General features: G+C 36.4%; 1 protein-coding gene across 1 annotated transcript; it reads left to right on the forward strand.

The window, feature by feature from the left end:
• Nucleotides 1-6,980: 6,980 nt before the first annotated feature.
• On the forward strand, nt 6,981-19,020 carry LOC109080528 (waprin-Phi1-like). The gene is made up of 5 exons (XM_042757416.1): nt 6,981-7,131; nt 7,356-7,382; nt 7,925-8,062; nt 8,165-8,302; nt 18,881-19,020. The coding sequence occupies exons 1-5, from the start codon at nt 7,041-7,043 to the stop codon at nt 19,018-19,020; spliced, it is 534 nt and encodes a 177-aa protein (XP_042613350.1). The 5' UTR covers nt 6,981-7,040.
• Nucleotides 19,021-19,094: the final 74 nt, after the last annotated feature.

Consider the following 19,094-nt stretch of genomic DNA (forward strand, 5'->3'; position numbering starts at 1 on the left):
TTGGTTAGATGCATGATGGGCTAGTATCATCTGTACCCCCCCAAGCATTAAGGTAATACACTGCTTGCTCCTTTTTTCATCTTTTTTTTTTTTGTAAATCATACGTCTGCAGCTACAATCTTGACTGGTAAATGATAACGAATTGATACTGTCCCTTACCTGGTAGGTGCAGTGCATTGCATATCAGGGATGACAGATTGATAAAAAGAAAATGGCTTTTGTGACTAGATGTAGCTTTTGCGATACTGTCGCGGTACAAAGTGGGCTCCTCTGAGTGAGCTCTGCCTAGTCAGTGACGGCTCCTATGAAAAAAAAATAAAAAAATCTGTAAAAGACCTTTGACAGTCTTAAAGACTGTCTCCAGTATGATAAGAATTTTATGTTACATTTTATTATGTAATGTTTTCAACGGGTTTACAACTGGCAGACCTGCTCTGCCATCTTGTCTTTGCTTGTGTTTCTGCTTGCAATTTAAAACTGAAAAGGGGTTGAATCCAGATCAAATCCGGCCAGAAGGTAAAATCAAAACAAAATAAAGTTAAAACTGTTTTGAACACTTTCTTTGTCATCTGAATATGTGATTTTAAGTATGGGGGAAAAAAAAATCGATTATATTTACAAACGTAAATCGGATTTTTGTTAAAAAACTCCGGGGATTTTTTGTTTAGGCATATCGGGGGGACCAGCCTAACCGCTCCAGTGTAGATCGACTAATGTTCGTATCAGTTATCATCATATGGGTCGATTTCCCCACTAGACCGCCCAATTTTGGTCTTGTTTATCAGTGTTTTTTCAAACTCACTCGTCTTTGTCGATGTGCGGGCTCGCCGTCATCTTCGTTTTCTTTTTTTGTTTTGTTTATTTGCGTCTATTCTCCCCAGCGCGACTGGCTTCGCGATGCGGTTAGCTGTTATGCTTCCGTACGACACGCGTATACAAGCGCGTGCAGCCGAGGTCAACTGAACAACACATCTAGGAGTGTCGCGGCAGATATGCTCTTGTTTATCCTCGTTGCCAGTTTTGTTACATCTCCATTAGATGTGTATGTACGGCATTAAACGACAACACTGACACGAGCCTTGAACAATGCGGCTTCTTTACTGATTCACAATCACAGGTATACACATGACGTTTCGCACATACTGAGTATGCGTACTACAAACAGAGTATCAGTACGGTGTGTCGTAAGGACAAAATGTACAACACTTGAGATGCAATACACAACAGCGGCCATAGTGAGCTTTGCATTTTACCCGATTCAAAACTATACGAGTGACATGTCTTGGGTATTCTGTAGTCTTTGGCTGACTCCACTGTGTGACCCTGTCTCTCTCTCTCACACACGTGCGCACACATACGCACATCCCTGACATGGCTGCTTCAACACCAACTGCGGTTACTGAAATCTGGAATTCTTTATTTTTTTATTTAATTTTTAAATATTTAATATTTGTGAAGTGTGGATGTAGGGGTTTTGTTGGATGTGTTGGAGTTTCAAGAGGTTTGAGGGGGTTGTTTCGTTTTTTTTATCTGTTAGTTGTACATAGAGCACAAGATAATGGTCCAAATTCTTTTAACCCTTAATCACTTAAAAAAGGATAACACTTAAGATGTTTTGGGTCAGACTGATTGCATAAGGAAATATACATTTTTTATATGGAAAACTATATATCATTTTTTTTATTTACTTCTCAACTATACATTTATGCTGTGTTTTTGTGGAAATTTTGAAGTTTTTTTACCTATTTACTGCACAATTACATAACTAGGCCATAAACTGGCACATGAAATATGATTTTTTTAAAGAAATCACTTAAATGATGATCTTAATTAAATCTAAATAGTTTTTGGACATTGGTCTATGTGTTAGGGATAGAATACTGCCATCTGGAGGTTAGTCAAAAAACTTTTTTTCTTATAGTTAAGGAATTAAAGTGCAATGACCACATGTATCCAATAGAGGTCCATAGAGACTCATTCATTTTTCACTTCATTTTTCTTCAAACTTCTCCTCACACTTTATGATATATATTTGTGAATATATATTTAAATATATTTGAAATACACAAAAATCTGTATTTTTTGTCAAAGTTAGAGTGTTGTTGTTGTTGTCTGATATATTTTGAATGTTTCTGCTTTGCAAATTATTATACATACATTTGCAGAAACATTACAAGTCACCACTATGACATGACTGCAATCACACACTATTTATTTCAGAAAATTATTTATCAACAATTATGGAACATGCTTGTTCCTTGTTGCATATGTGACATTTTTCAGATTTATGCCAGTTTAGTTGATTTTATTTGCCAATTTCTATAAAAATGCTCTCTGTTGCAGTCACGTGTGTGTGTGTGTGTGTGTGTGTGTGTATGAGATAGAAAGCTCGTTCCACTTTGTGCTTATGCTCTAGGACCAGACCTTGATTTAAATGTATTTTTTTTAGATTTATGCCAGCTTTGTTTATTTTATTTGCCAATTTCTGTAAAAATGATATCTGTTGCAGTCACATACATTTGTGTGTTTGTGTGTGTATGTGTGTATGAGATAGAAAGTTCATTCTACTTTTTATTTATGCTCTAGGACCAGACCTTCGTTTATATGTAGAAAATTTCAGATTTATAATAGATTTCTTTTGTTTATTTTTTTTGACAAACAAAAGTTTAAAAAAGTCATTTTTTTTTCATTTTCCCATTCATTTTCATGTGGGGTCATTTGACCCCAAACACCTTAAACGGTAATGTTTTTTTTACACACTTTGAAGAAGAACCAATCAAGCCCAGTTTTTTTGTGCATGTTTAGATAGATTATTTAGGAAAAGTCACAGAGTTTCATGCTCCTGAGATGAAGGTAACACTTTTAAAAAATGAAGGAAAAGTCCAGTGGGGTCAAAATGACCCCAAATAGTGATTAAGAGTTAAGTTACATGTGCATTTGTGAGATTACTTGAAATGTAACATGAATTGTAATCTTGCTGTTGTTTTTTTGGACTGTGAATGTGACATACCCCAGATTTCCATCGGATTCTGACTTTGTTTTCAGGAGACAACCAGGAATCTCCATTTGGATGGTTTTTACAGCTCAAGTGCAACTTTGATTTTATTCTTTAACTTTGAGTCCAAACCTGTAAGTCCTTTGTTTATCTTTGGAACACAAATTAAGATATGTTTGATTAAATCTGAGAGCTCTCTGACCCTGAATAGACAGCAAGGGAACTACCATGATCAAGGCACAGAAGCGTGGCAAAGAGATCTGTAAAATATACCATGTGGCATCAGCGGTTCAACCGTACTTTTACGAAGCTACGAGAATACTTTTGTTTGCAAAGAAAACAAAAATAATGACTTTATTCAACAGTTCTTCTCCTCATCCCATCTTCATTGAGGCACCACCATTACAGAGACAGCATCACGACACATGCGAGTGGTGCTGCTGCTTACGTAACACAATAAAACAACCAAATAAATATAAATTTATAATATAAATAATAAATCAACACACCTTTTTACAATCCCAAGGCAACTTCAAGATATTTGCAAGTGGAAATATAATACAAAAGACCTATTTTTTATTTAAATTTTTTTTTTTTTACCTTTTTTTAAATCCATATTAAAGCCTACTATAACTAACTTTCAAGACCCCACTCATATTCTTCTGAAGCATAATGACTCTGAATCAAATACAAACTGAAATTGAATATGTTACTCATTCTGCCAATACAGTCTGAATCAAAAATGGTGGCACACTACATTACATCAATCATAATTGATCCTTGGATATCATGATGTCAATCATGTGGTGTGAAAGAAACAATATTTGGTTAAATATTTGAAAAGCAAAATATGTGAAAGAACCAATATTTGGACTTTTAAAAAGAGAAACAATTCTGTTGTACAGTTAAGTGATGGAACATTCTGTGAAATTATGACCCTGGTGTTTTTCAGGAGTGAGGATGGGGCATCTTCTGCATCCACCACAAACACATTCTGTGTTTTAGCTAAAGAGCTTGTGTGGAGGAAAATAGTTTAGAGATGTTCAGCTAAATATATTCTTAACATTTATATAGTGTCTCATACCAGTAATGTATTTATGTCCATCCTCAATCACTCAAATGTAAATGTGTAATTATAGGTCTAAGGAAAAACTGTATGTCTTCCACTTCCAACAATATTGAAAGAGACTAAAAACTGATTCCTGGGAACTACTTCTGCAGCTTTATACCGATATCAATGCCAATTGTTGTTTTTCAGCTTTATTTCTCCCTAAAATTTATAATGATATGTTATAATAATGCAATGATATAATATTAATGCAAAGTGAGTGAACTTTGTTTTTGGCCATGCAATGCAGTGTTTACTTGACTGTACACTTGTGCGTTTGCTTTATTCATTTGTTTTATTACTTTCTGAAAGCAATGTATGTCCAAGCAATGAAGTGAATTCCAAGCATGAAGAAATAAACTTCAAAATTACTCAAAAATGTAACTTAAAATATACTACAACTTCGGGTTATTTAATAATGTACTTTGAAAGCATATTTTAGAATGATTGTTTTCAGCACACAGTTAAAAATATTCATAAAATATATTTAAGTAATGTGCAAGTAAATATTATAAAAAAATAAATAAACAGAACTTTTAATTCAAGCATATTTTCATAATATATATATATATTTAGAAAATATACAAAATTACAATTATTTTAAAGTGTTAAAAATTGTATTGGGAAAATACATTATGTTATTGTACTTTTTATATATTTTTGTTAGTACAGTATATTTGCTATGGACTATTAAAAGAGGGAATATATTACAAATGCAATAAAGTATACTTTTTTCATGTGCTAACCCCTTACACAACCTTATCCTGTTGTTTAAAACTTTGCAAGAAAACACAAATGATACAAAGAGAAATGCTTTAGTACAGGGGTGTCAAATTCAGCTCCTGGAGGGCCACCTGCAGCGTTTTTCTCCAAGCCCAGTTAAACACACCTGAACCAGCTAATCGAGGTCTTCAGGATGACTAGACGTCCAGGTCTGGTGGAGCTGGTTGGTGCTAGACTTTGGACTCCGGCCCTTTAGTATCAAAGGGAGATGTTTAGACATCTGTTTTTCAAGATCAACGCTTACCATTAAACCCCCCCAAAGAAATGCCCCTTATACCACAACACTCATAAACAACAACAACAAAACACATTTTTAAACACAATTAAAAACATATTTTTTGAAGAATCTCTTTTTCCCCATGTAAAAGAACACCAGAGTTTTCTCACGTACACACGTTCACTGACTAAATTCTGCATTATAGTGAATTCTGTCATCATAAACAACAAACTGCAAATACAACGAAAGAGATTAATTTAGCCTCAAATACAGCTTCAGTGGTTGTAACGGAAGTTGCATAATTTGTGCTAGACTATCATCATAAATTGATGTTTGTAGCCGGAATATGACGTGCCATTTCTGCAAACCATAGACTGTTGTTTTTCATGTATTCTTTTAGTCAGCATTAATAGTCATTATTACAATATCAGGAGCAATAATCAACAATAATTCTTGTCCCAATGTGTTCATATTTTTTAAACTTAGAATATACTGTTTCTAACAGTTTGTTGCTATTGATAACAGGCTGAATTGTTTGATATAAAAGACAACACAGATACAATTAATATGGCAGCCTAATTATACAAATTTCCCTAACAAAGGTAAAAAAAAAATGTCCCTTGAAATCAGTCCCATGGGGCAAATACTACCCCTTAATGGAAAAGTTTATTTCTGATCCTGGAACACACTTTGCAGAAGTAATGGTGCTTTCAGGGTTTGTATTTACTAGCTGAGAAGCAATGGTTATGATGTCAGATGTGTTCAGGTCTCATATTTTTTAAAAAAGGTTTTCCCCAAACATTGAAATTAGGGATCTGTTGATGTACCATTGAAGTGTAGTTGAAATATTAATGTTGCTTCTTGGTACCTCAGAAAGCAACACTCATATGTTGACAATTCAGTTAGTTGTATTTCCAGGGTTTCATGTAACATTGATCCAACAATATGATTCTTTTTAATTTTAATACTGATTCAACAATAGTGATGTTGAATAAAGGTCAGAATGTGACACTGAGCAATATTACAACTGATTCTTGTTCATTTCAGTGTTGATTCAACGGTGCTGTAGAATGATCATCATAGCCTAACATTGATTAATTATTCTGTTGAAATTACAACTTTGTTTCAGCATTAGTTGCGGGTTCAAAAAAAGATATTGATCCAACATCACTTATTAACATTAATTCCAATGCATTTGGAATTTACACATTTGCATTGACTTTATATGTTTCAATGGTTTTTGCTATCTGGAGCATTTTGAGACACATTTCAGCAGGAACGGAATAGAGAAAGCTTTTTTTTTTTTTATTTCAATCCCCATTCCCCGCCCCGGGAATTGCACCACTGAAACCAACCGTGTTTATGTGAATGCTTGGCAAGTAGGAATTGTCCGTTCTAGCATAAAAATAAATTATAAAGTTATTTTATTAGGAAAATACCTTATACTTATAAACATTGCTGGAGTGGGGCCTATATTTTCTGTCAATAATTTTAATGCCCAAACCAGCCTCCACAAGACCAACTTGTTTCAACAGGATTATATACAGATAAATAACAAATAACATACTGAACTTTAGAGAAAACATTCTACAGTCAAACTTTTTAATAAGCACAGTGGAAAATACTGCATAAATTAAAAAAATCTTAAAAGTGTCATAATCACCACTATAAAATCCTTGATATTGACCAAAAGTAAATGAAACCATTTGAATTGATTTCAAAGGGTCCACTCAGAAAAACCTGTACTCAAACACACCTGAACAAGTTAACCAGGGTCTTCAAGATTAGGCCACTAGCCCACAGGCAGGTGAGTTTCAGGGTTAGAGTTGCGTCAGTCCTCCTTGGATCTTTAAAAATGCTCTTTCAAAAAGTGCTATAAAACCCTCCTGACCCACCAATTCAGCACATTGTCCAGTGAGAGATCGCAGGTCGAGAGGATGAACGCTCGGGTGTGCTGCTCGTTGATTGCTGTTTTGTTGTGTTTCTCTGTGTGCTTGAGCACAACAGACGCCAAAAAACATGCCAAAGGTGAGATCTTTTAACTTCATTACACAGCGCAAAGAAAATATATAAATAGTACCCATACTAAAACAATATGATTTTAGGCACATGTCGAATTATTTTTTGAGTTAAACTTTGTATGTTGGTGTAGTTTAAATAAAGCTACATCTTAAATCATAAGTTCTAATGTGTTTATATTTTTTCCATTGTAAAGATCAACTTTATTTAATTATTTATTTATTTATTTACAGTAAAACGAAACGTTCGTTTGTTTCCAGGTATGTATGCCATCACTACTGAAGTCTTTTTGTGAAGTTTTCCAGATGTTTTGTACTTTCCCCGTTTAACAACTCAATTCAATTTAGCACGCAGCTATTTATAACTAAGTCATTAATGAAGTACTACCTTACAAGCCCCTTGTTTAAATAGTCTGATCACATGCATGTGTTTGCTACAAAATTGTTACTATAATATATATATATTTTTTTTTGTTGTTGTGTATGAAAATGATTAAAATGTAATTGTGGTTGTGATGGTACACTAAAAAAGGGTGCTAAGTATCACTAAAAAGTGGTTCATTGGCTTGTAATCGGGGAACAACTTTAAGTGCTATTTAGTACCTATCTTTAAATGCACTATACAGCACCTTCAATACTTTATATTTACTTTACTTGTAACAATGACTGAAACACAGTGGAGAAAGTTATTATTGCTGGCTACTGCATTTTTATATTCAGAAATATTCCTCAAAATGAGATACTAGTAATGTTTAATGGTTTTTCTGTTATGTGAAATTATTATTTATTTATTTTTTATCAGCCAAAGCCAGGAGTGTGTCCTGATGACAAAGACATGATAGGAACGTGTGTCGAGGACTGTTTTGGTGACAGTGAATGTCCAGATGATGAGAAATGCTGCAGCAATGGATGTGGACACGTGTGTATGCATCCATATAAAGGTATTTATATTGTTATAATAGTGTGAATTAAATGAGCTTTTACCTTTTTCATATGCAGCGAGGCATTCAGTGATCTGGTTTCCTCTATCATGTGTTGTGTAGCAGAAAAGCCAGGATCATGTCCAAAACCCGTTGGATTTGGACTGTGTGCTGAGATGTGTTCTGGTGACAGTAACTGTCCAAACAATCAGAAATGCTGCAGCAATGGATGTGGACATCAGTGTATGGCTCCATATAAAGGTATTTATATTATATTAATTTTCTTTTCTTTCTTTTTTTTTTTTTTTTTTTTTGCATTTATGTAATATAGTGGAGCCAACCCTGAGAAGTTTCCACAGGATTCCTGGACATGCAACTTGCCTAATTGTAATTCATAGGCCGGGGTTATGCTAATTGTGAATGAGCGTGCAGACGCGCCCAATTTAGTAATGACTGGAATTCATTTACATTAATATACGGTTTACGAAGCATTTTCTGCTTCACGGTCAAATTACTCTGATTTTACACCTATTTCTGCAAGTTTCATGAGTGAGTCCCATAGTCTTTTTAATGAAGTTTGTGAGATCACAAACAGCTCCTAATGTCGAGCCTCTTATCATCATCTATCATGTGTTTGTATAGCAGAAAAGCCAGGATCGTGTCCAAAACCTGTTGTTGGAGCAGGAGTGTGTGTGCTGAGATGTGTTCTGGTGACAGTAGCTGTCCAAACAATCAGAAATGCTGCAGCAATGGATGTGGACGCCAGTGTATGGCTCCATATAGAGGTATTTATATGATATTAATGTGTGGTTCTTTTTTTTTTTCTTTTTTTATGCAGTGAGGCGGTTTGTGATGAGGTTTCTGTAGTGTTTTCTGTAGTGTAACAGAAAAGCCAGGAGTGTGTCCAAGTAAAAATCTTAGACATAGACATCTTTCAGATATTAGTTTTACATGCATTCTAAATTATAAAGTTCTTAAAGACATCTTCTAAATGTCTATAATATTTGACAATAATAGGAAACGTCCAATTGCAGATGAGCAAACACTCTAAAAAACATGTCTTGCAGATATAAATGCAGATGTCAAATAGACGTTTTCATGATGTTCGTGTGTTATCAGGGATTTTATTCCTCCTTCCTTCATAATTTAAACTGCTACTAAACAGCAGGCTCTCAGTATCTGAACTGTCTTGCTGCGTCCCACCAGCACGCCGTTCTCCTCCGTAGATTTAAGATAAGTTACTCCACTCTCATATGTTTGCTATGAATAGGAATTTACTACAAAGGCAAAAGCTGTTTTGATCACTTGTGCTTTACTGGAGATCAAAAAAGTCTTGTGTGGGGGCCCTGGAATATTTCCTTATCGTGGGGCCTTGGGGAAAGAAAGGTGAGTACCGGGTTTTTCTTCAGGAAATACACTGTATTTTTAATGTCCTTTTTTAACCCTTTCCCCAACTAAAACTAATAGAGGAGTTGAGGAACCTTTCAAGTACTATACAGGGGCTTAATGGGTCTTTGGGTGGTTAAGATGCTATAGCAGCACTGCCATAACGAACCACTGCAGAACCATACTGTGCTTAACAGGTTCTTTATACAGCATGCTATATTAGCACCTCAGCTACTCAAAGAACCGCTGAAGAACCTTTAGTGTTTGTACCTGTGTTTGTGTTATAATTCTTTATTAACATATATTGAAATAAAATTTGTTTTAAAAATGTTTATTAGCATTACTATGGTACACAACACCAGTAGTGGGGTAGTGCTCTATGTTGAAAGGGTAGTTTAGGGGTAATGGTAAATTTGATTTGATGCAGAGTAATTATACTACGTTTTGATACATGTGTTGCAAAACCCTGACCTAATAAAGTTTCTAATAAAGATTGCTCTAGATTGACATGCATGCTTTCGATATGATTGCGGTGCTGTGTGTTTACTCCCTGCTTTCAATGTTAATAACACTGGGGGGATTTTTTTATTTTAATTTAAAAAAATGCAAGTTACTTTCACAAATAATTGCAAAAAGAAACCACATGCACACCCATCGAATCATCTTTAAATTCTGATGGTAGATGGGACAGTTTTTTTTTATTTTTTTTTTTATTCGATGATTATGGTTTTCATGTTATTTCTATATCAGAAAAAGCCAGGGAGTGTGTCTGGAAACAATCACAACACATACGGAGTGTTGTGTCGGGATGTGTTTCCATGATGGTGAATGTCTGAATTGATGAGAAATGCTGCAGCAATGGATGTGGACATCAGTGTATGGCCTCCACACACGGTAGTTTATATGTTATAATAGTGTGAATTAAATGAGCTTTTATACCTTTTTCATATGCAGCGAGGCATTCAGTGATCTGGTTTCTCTATCATGTGTTTGTGTAGCAGAAAAGCCAGGACGTGTCCAGAACCCCGTTGGAAAGCAGAGGACTGTGTGCTGAGATGTGTTCTGGTGACAGTAGCTGTCCAAAACAACCAGAAATGCTGCAGCAATGGATGTGGACGCCAGTGTAATGCCTCCATATACAGGTAATTATATTATATTAATTTTCTTTCTTTTCTTTCTTTCTTTTTTTTTGCATTTATGCAAATAATGGAGCCACACCTGAGAAACCCTGAGAAGTTTCCATAGCGTTTCTGGATATGCAACTTATTATGCAACAACTAATTGTAATTCATAGGCCGGGGTTATTCTAATTGTGAATGATGCGTGCAGACGCGCCCCAATTGTAGTAATGACTGGAATTCATTTACATTAATATACGGTTTACGAAGCAGTTTTCTGCTTAACGATTGAAAATTACTCAGAATTGTCTCCTATTTCTGCAAGTGTTCATGAGTGAGTCGCCATAGTCTTTTTTAATGAAGTTTGTGACATCAAAAACACCTCTTAATGGTCACGGTGCGGGCTAGGACAGAGGACGTTCATAGTAGGTAAAAGGAGAATCCTTTATTCATCGCCACAAACCACAAACATAACATAAACAATTAATTAAAAGTGATCAGGCGGCACACAGAGACTCTCCGAGCTGGCCGGCAGAATGCGGACCACTCGCGGAGCCGGATCTCCGAACTAGGGATCCTTAGCCAGAGAAAACAGAAGGTGAGAATTAAGCTTTAACCCCACACAAAAAACGGGCAAAGAAAAAACAATAACCTCACGATGACAGACCAGAGAGTCAGAGACATATAAGGAGCTGGGGACTAGTGGACAGGTGGGGGTAAGTAATCAGCTAGTTATCTGCGCACCCCCGCCACGACCGCGGGCTTGGAAAAATTTTTGGGCCCATACCACTATTCACCCGAACAGACAGGACAAAACCGACCGCCGGGGAAAGCTGAGAAGGAAGTGCACCCTGCACAGTGACACTAATTGTCGAGCCTCTTCTCAGTTTACAATCCATTCAAAAACACTACAGCCACTCATGTCTTGGATTTTCCCTCATCCTCCAATCCCAGACAGCACACATACATCTGCAAAAAGAGGTCCGTTAAAAACCATGATATCTTGAACGCATTATGTTGTGGTACCAACATATGATAGAACATCTTTCAGATATTAGTTTTCCATGCATTCTAACTTAGAAAGCGCTTATAAGACATCTTCTAACTGTCTATACTATTTGACAATACTAGGAAACTCCAATTGCAAGATGATGCAAACACTCTAAAAAACATTGTCATGCAGAATAAAATGCAGATGTCAATAGAAAGACGGTCTTCTTGAATGTTTCGTGTGTGTATCAGGGATTGTAATTCCTCCTTCCGCATAATTTAAACTGCGACTAACAGAGGCTCTCAGTACTCTGAACTGTCTTGCCGCTTCCCACAAGCACGCTGTTCTCCTCCTTAGATTTTAAGATAAGTTTATTCCACTCTAATATGTTTGCTATGAATAGGAATTTACTACAAAGGCAAAATGCTGTTTTCAGTCACTTATGCTTTTACTGAGGATCAAAAAGTTCGTGTGTGTGGGGCCCCTGAATAATTTCATTTATAGTGGGCATTGGGGACAACAAAGGTTGAGAACCATGTTTTTTTTTTTTTTTTCAGTGAACTACAACTGTAGTTTAATGTCCTTTTTTTCAACCCTTTCCCTAACTAAAACTAAGAGAGAGTTGTGCAGTAACCTTTCAAAGTACTATACAGGGGCTTAATGGTGGGTCCTTTTGGGTGGTTAAGGTGCTATAGCCGAACGGCCAGATACGAACCACTGAAGACAACCATACGTGCTTCTTAACAGGGTTCGTGCTCCAGCATTGGTCTATAAAGAGCACCTCACACACCTCAAAGAACCGCGGACGAACTTTTAGTGTTTGTCTGTGTTTGGGGGGGTGGTGGGGGGGGGGTTTTGTGTTATACTTCTTTATTAAACATACAGATTAGTTAAAATTTTTAACCCAATGTCCATGTGTTTATATTAGCATTAACTCTGCTTGCTATTACACACAAACCCCAGTATGGGGGAGTTCTATGTGGAAAGGGTAGTTTAGGGGTAAATGGTAATTTTGATTTGACTGCAGAGTAATGATACTTAATTTTGATAACCTGTGTTGCAAAACAAACCCTGGACCTAACCAGTGCTGAACAACAGCCAGTTCGGCTCCCTGGTCTCCCCTAATTGATGCCTCGGCATTAGTGGTTGGTCCAGTTATCTTTGAAGATGGACCGTTGTTGCGTCCTGTTAAGGATGTTTCTAATAAAGATTTGCTCTAAATGACCATGCATGCTTTCGATTATTGAATATGCGGTGCTGTTTACTCCCTGCTTTCAATGAGTTTCAGTTAATAGTGTTCAGTAAACACTGGGGGGATTTTTTTATTTTAATCAAAAAATGATAGTAACTTTCACCACCATTAATTGCCAAAGAAAACAAAAAGCAACACATTGAATTAATCTTTACATTCTGCTGGAGGATGGACAGTTTTTTTTTTTTTTTTTAATTCGATGATTATTGTTTTCCTGTTATGTTATATTTATATGAGAAAAGCCAGGAGTGTGTCTGGAAAAAATCTTAAAGACGACATATCAAGAGTGTGTATCGGGATGTGTACCCATGATGGTGACTGTCTCTGAATGATGAGAAATGCTGCAGCAATAGGATGTAGATAATCAGTTGTATGCATCCATATAAAAATATATATATTGTATATGGATAGGTTTGAATAAAATGAGCTTTTAACTTGTTCATAATGCCGCTTTTTCCTAGCCAGTCAGTGAGCTTGTTTTTCTCCTATCATGTCTTGTATAACAGAAAAGCCAGGATAGTGTCCCGAACACCTTGGAACAAGACCTTGTACGTGAGATGTGTTTCTGGTGACAAGTAGATGTCCAAACAATCAGAAATGACCTGAAGCACTGGATGTGGACATCAGTGGAGGGCCTCCTATAGACCGGTGAATTTCTATTGTGCTAATAGTGAAATTATTAATTAGTTTGTAACCTTGTTTCATAATATGCAGCGAGGCATTTTCACAGTGATCTGTGTTTTCTCGATCAGGTGGTTGTGTAGGCAGAAAAAGCCAGGATCGTGTTCCCCAGAAACCCATTGGATTTGGACTGTGGTTGTTGAGATGTTTTCGGGTGACAGTAGCTGTACAAACATTCAGGAAATGCTGCAGCTAATGGATTGTGGACATCAGTGTATGGCTCCATATACATGTATTGATACAGAAGCAATTGGTCCCTTTTTTTCCCCCATTACAGTGATTGAGGTCTTCTTGTTCCTGGTTCCCATGTTGTGTTTTTTTTTCATAATTATAAGTACAGAAAGCCCAGAGTTTGTCCAAGGAGATTCTTTGGAGGAAAGTAGTGTGTGAAGAGTTGTGTGGTCAATGATCTTTTGACTTGTTCCGGACAAATGAGAAGTGCTGTCCAGCACTATAGTGGACATGACATGTGGCACCCTCCATTTACAGGTATTTGTTCTAAGTGCTGCTTTTAGTCCAACCAACACACCAGTGTTGAAGAATCTTATCATTTTCAATGGCAAAGTACGTGAATTTGGCCTATAGCACCATTTCAAGCACATGCCTTTTCAAAATAAAGATGTAAGTAATACTTGGAACACAAACTCGCTCTGAAACATAAAACTTGTGGGTGCATGCTTGAGTGAGTAGGTGCTGTGTTTATGAGTTTGAATGCATCTTGACTGAAAAACTTAAATCTGATCTATCTGTTTCCATGGCAGTGGAGGCCTGGTCTAGTCCCTCAAACCAAATGTGTGCTGCTACTCTTCCCATGATGATCGTTATCCCAGCCATACAGAAGTGTTGCCCAACAACTGTGCATGCAGCGACCCAAAGTTTAAACCAAATGTCCTCGAGTTGGTTGTTGTGTCTTTTTTTTTCTTTCATGCTATAACATGAGGTCTTGTTACAGGCATCAAATAAATCCTCATAGTTTAGTGAAACTTCTTTGTGTGGTGGGTTGGTTTATGGGGTGTTTTTTTTTCACAGGAGCTTGGCAGCAAAACATAAGAAAAGACTGTAGAGTGAAAGCCTTGAACTGAAGTACAAATCTATCAGAAATTAAACCTCGAATGCCAGGTCAACACCTAATGTTGAAAAAAAAAAACGTATTAACAATTCGCATAACTCTCGCACCCGCTTTAAAACATTTAAACAGTTATGTGATGACCTTTGCCGCATTCTTTATTAATACAATGATAAAACCTCACGTGCAAAATTTGTCCACACCACAAACTGTCAAAACCTCTTAGCGAGCAACCTCATGTTATCCTTCTTCTTCACTCTCTGAGGCAGAAAGAAAGTCCCTCCCAAACCAAATCCTTTTCCAAGCATCCTACTACTTGTCCACTTGATCCTATTCCATCTTACCTCCTTCAAGCCATTCCTCCTGCCATTGTACCGGCACTCAGTAACATCATTAACCACATCCCTTCCACACTGGGGTTTTTCCCTCAACCTTTAACAAGCTTCTTACTAGAACCAGGAAGTTATGACCATATTAGCCCTGGGTTCTGTCAACACGGCACTGGCTCGCTAATTAAAACATGGTATAGGATTTTAAAATCTTGGCTAATACTTATAAAGCCCGGAAATGGTTTAGCTGTAAAGCTAATAAATCAACGAAAACGAAATGGTAATTACTTCAAGGATAGTTAGAGTTTAAAGGAATTTGTTTGTCAGCTCTTAGTATTATAATTCTTATAGCAGACCGTTCTTTTCAAAATAATATCAACTTAACTATAAGATATCTAGGTGCAGTGATTAATTTTTAGATGACAATATACTACAAGTTTCAAAAGTTATATGCTACAGAGTATCTGAGATCATTTTGCATGTAGCTTTTTTGTGTGTTCCTTTTTCAGTTTGGCAATTTAAAGCAGGACTTATATGTACAGGGGCTCTCCACTGTAACAAAAAAACATGGAACTGACTACAAACAAAACAAGATTGACAAGTTGTGTTTGTACCTATCACTTAGCGACATGGTAAATAAATATATGAGGAAATGTGTATCATATTTCAAAAAGAGACATAAAGCATATTAGAAATTATTAGTTTTTTTTCCTCTCTCTCTCTCTCTTATTTGGCTCTCATTACTTTATCCCCTTATTAAACAGTAGACCAGTATTTGGCACAAGTATTGCCTTTTACGTTGGTTTCCCACCAAGACCACGCCAAAAACCAGCCCGAAGACGAAGAAAAGAAGAGGCGCGCCTAGAACTGTGGTTTCAAAACAAAGAGATTGTTTCAAAGTTTTTGAAGCAGTACAAATGTTGGTTTTTTTGTTTTTTTTTTTTTTTTTTTTTTTTTTATAAGCAATCCGTAATTTCCAAGTTTAAAAACGTCCCATTCAAGGACAGGAGGATCTTGTATTTTACAAATCAGTTGTTATGCCATGAAGAACAGCATTAGAATGCTACCATGGGCAAGTAAAATAAATACCTAACCTACTGGTTCACATGGTCAGAAAAACATGTTTTTGTTTCAAAAGAGGCTTATCGCTCAGAATGTGTATTTATTAATATAATATAGGCTATATGTAGGTATAACAGTATATCTATATCAAGGGTGCACAAACGCAGTCGACTGGAGGGCCGGTTTGTCCTACAAAGTTTAGCTCCAACTTGCTTTAACACACCTGCTGCAAAGTTTCTAGTATGCCATAGTACGAGCTTGTCTTCGCTGCTTCAGGTGTGTTTAACGTTTAGTGTTTGGTTCAACATTACTTTGGTAAGCATTCAGATGGGCACACACACTTTTATTTATGACATCTCAGTTTGTATGTTTCGGTTGTATTTCCAGGTGATTTAGAATCAACATGTAACATCGACATGTAACATTGATTCGAAAAATATACTGTATATATATTTTTCCCCATTCTGAACAATCTTATAGATGATTCTTGTTAATTTCAATGTTGAGTTCAACAGGTGCGTAGAATGGAACGTCACAGCCATGAATTAAAATATCTGAAATCACAACCTTCTTTAGCGTTAGATCTGGGTTGCAAAAAGTGATATTGCATCCAACAACATTTTGTAACACAAATTCAATGTAATTGGCATTTACACATGAGGCATTGACTTAATATGTTTAAATGGTTTCATGCTATCTGGAGCATTTTGAGCAACTTTAAGCAGGAACAGAATAGAGCCCAATGGTAAGTCTGGGAAGGTCCATGACGAGTTTTACAGGTTGGTAATTAATCAAGGTTAATTACGATGTGTCGTGAACACACCTGGAACAGTTCATCAGAGTCAGGGATTATGGCTACTTGCTACAGGCAGCTGAGTTCAGAGTGGAGTTGCATCTTCGGACCGCTTAAAACCCTCCTGAACATCCAATTCAGCACGTTTTCCCAAGTCGATCGTCGAGATATACATCTCGGGTGTGCTGCTCGTTGGATTGCTGTTTTGTGTGTCTCTTTGTATTACTTTGAGCACACAACGCCAAAGAACATCAAAGGTGATTTTTTTTTTAACTTCATACACACGCGAAGAAATTGTAAATAAGTTCACATACAATTTTGACTTCATGCACATTGCCTAATAATATCACTACAGATGTCCAGTTGAAGTTGGGGAACTTACATGGTGTAGTTTGTAAACAGCCTAATAATAAAATTTATCTTTAAGTTTATTGTTTTAAAGTTTATTTATCTATTAAGTTTTTCTCTTAAGATCAGAGTTTATATGATCGCATATCATGGGTTTTAGGGATATGTGTTCTGTCTGATTTGCTACAAACTATATTTAGATTTATTTATTTTTTTTGTGAAAGAAAAATAAGCTGAAGAAGCAACTGTGTGTGCTCAAATGTATTAGCGGCCAACATCAGTAGATGACTTCTGGTTCAATCATATGGCTCTTTGGGAATTATGTTAAATTGCGACGGCACACGCAAAGAGTTATATTAATTTATAATAAACATGTGAACCCATCCAAAACACAGTAAAACCACTCTTAGTGTAAACCGCTCAGAAGTCATATACCAGACGCAAACTATCCAACATTTGAGCATTGGCAATGTAAATAAATGCCACCGGCTGCCTGATCCCTAGTACCATATAAAACCGCAAAAATATTGGTATGTTAAAACTAAGACACCATTTACATTTATCTATAATATTTCCGTTATGTGAATATTTCACAAATCCGAAGGAGCATGTGTGATCTACCAGCTGCCTTGGGACATTAAGTAAATTTGCGTAACTGCAACTTTATACCGCAGGATTGCGCTTTGAATGTGAGAGCTGCGCGCAGCGCGTTCCATCGGTAAATGACTGAATCCATCACCAGCGTATACCAGCCGTAGTTGCTGAAAGAATCCGGAGGAGCCGCTGAGATTGTCTGTTTAATGGACCAATTACTTCAACTTATTTCTGCATGTTTTGTTAATGAGTATAGCCTTTTTTTATAGAAATTTGTCAATTACAGTAAATTACTTCATAAACACCTCCTGGACCTACTGTCTAGCTCTTATCAGTTTACATCATTCAAAGACAACAGCCAATCATGTCTTGGCTTTCTCTCATCCTCCAATCCCAGACAGCACACATAACGTCTGCAAAGATGTCTGTTAAAGATCGTTTTATCTGGAAAGCATCTGCTGTGCTATATGGTGTAGACTATTTTTAAAGTATGAATTAATCATGTACAATACATGTGAATATAGCCATTGGATTTATTCTACTATTATAATGAATTCACCTGTGTGTGTGTGTGTGTGTGTGGATGCCTGCATAAGAATGTATAGGGGCCTGCATGAGAATGGAATGTGCAGACAAATTGTATGGTAAAGCTGAACATCTTTTTACGCTAGACAAAATATATTATGGGGTCTCTTCCTTTTACTTTTTCAGGAAGCAGACTAGAGGCACAGCCAAAAAAAGGTAAGCAGTAACATATGTATGAAATGTATTGAACACGCCTTGAGGAAAACTGTATAAAAGAGTGTGCAGACACCGACTTAATATTCTCTGTCTCTCGACCTCATTGTCTTTAATGAAGTCTCTTCTGGCATCAAAACCTCAAGACTTTGATTGCTATTAACTTTCACAAATAACTGCACAGAGCTGCTAGCAGCACACTGAATTATATTAGAATTTTTTTTTTTTTTTTTTTTTTTTTTTTTTTGTATGTCCTATATTCAATCTTGATGGAGCAGTGTTCATAGCATGTTTGGAGTTGTGTTCCCATGACCACAGCTGTCCGAATGATGAGAAATGCTGCAGCAATGGATGTGACATCAGTGTATGGCTCCATATAAAGGTATTTATATGTTACATTAATGTGAATTAAATGATTCACTTTTTAAATGCAGTGAGGCATTCCGTGATCTGCTTTCTCTATCATGTGTTTGTATAACAGAAAAGCCCGGGGTATGTCCCAAAATCAGTCTTGAAGATGACATGTTAGGAGTGTGTGCTGAGTTGTGTTCCCAAGACGGTCACTGTCCAATGATGAGAAATGCTGCAGCAGGATGTGGACTCAGTGTATGGCCCATCTAAAGGGTTTTTTACAAGAATTGGTCAGTTTTTTTTTTTCCACTTAGGGTTGAGTCCTAGTGATCAGCACTCGGGGT

Source organism: Cyprinus carpio, chromosome A5, assembly GCF_018340385.1.
Source record: "Cyprinus carpio isolate SPL01 chromosome A5, ASM1834038v1, whole genome shotgun sequence".
Classification (NCBI taxonomy): domain Eukaryota; kingdom Metazoa; phylum Chordata; class Actinopteri; order Cypriniformes; family Cyprinidae; genus Cyprinus; species Cyprinus carpio.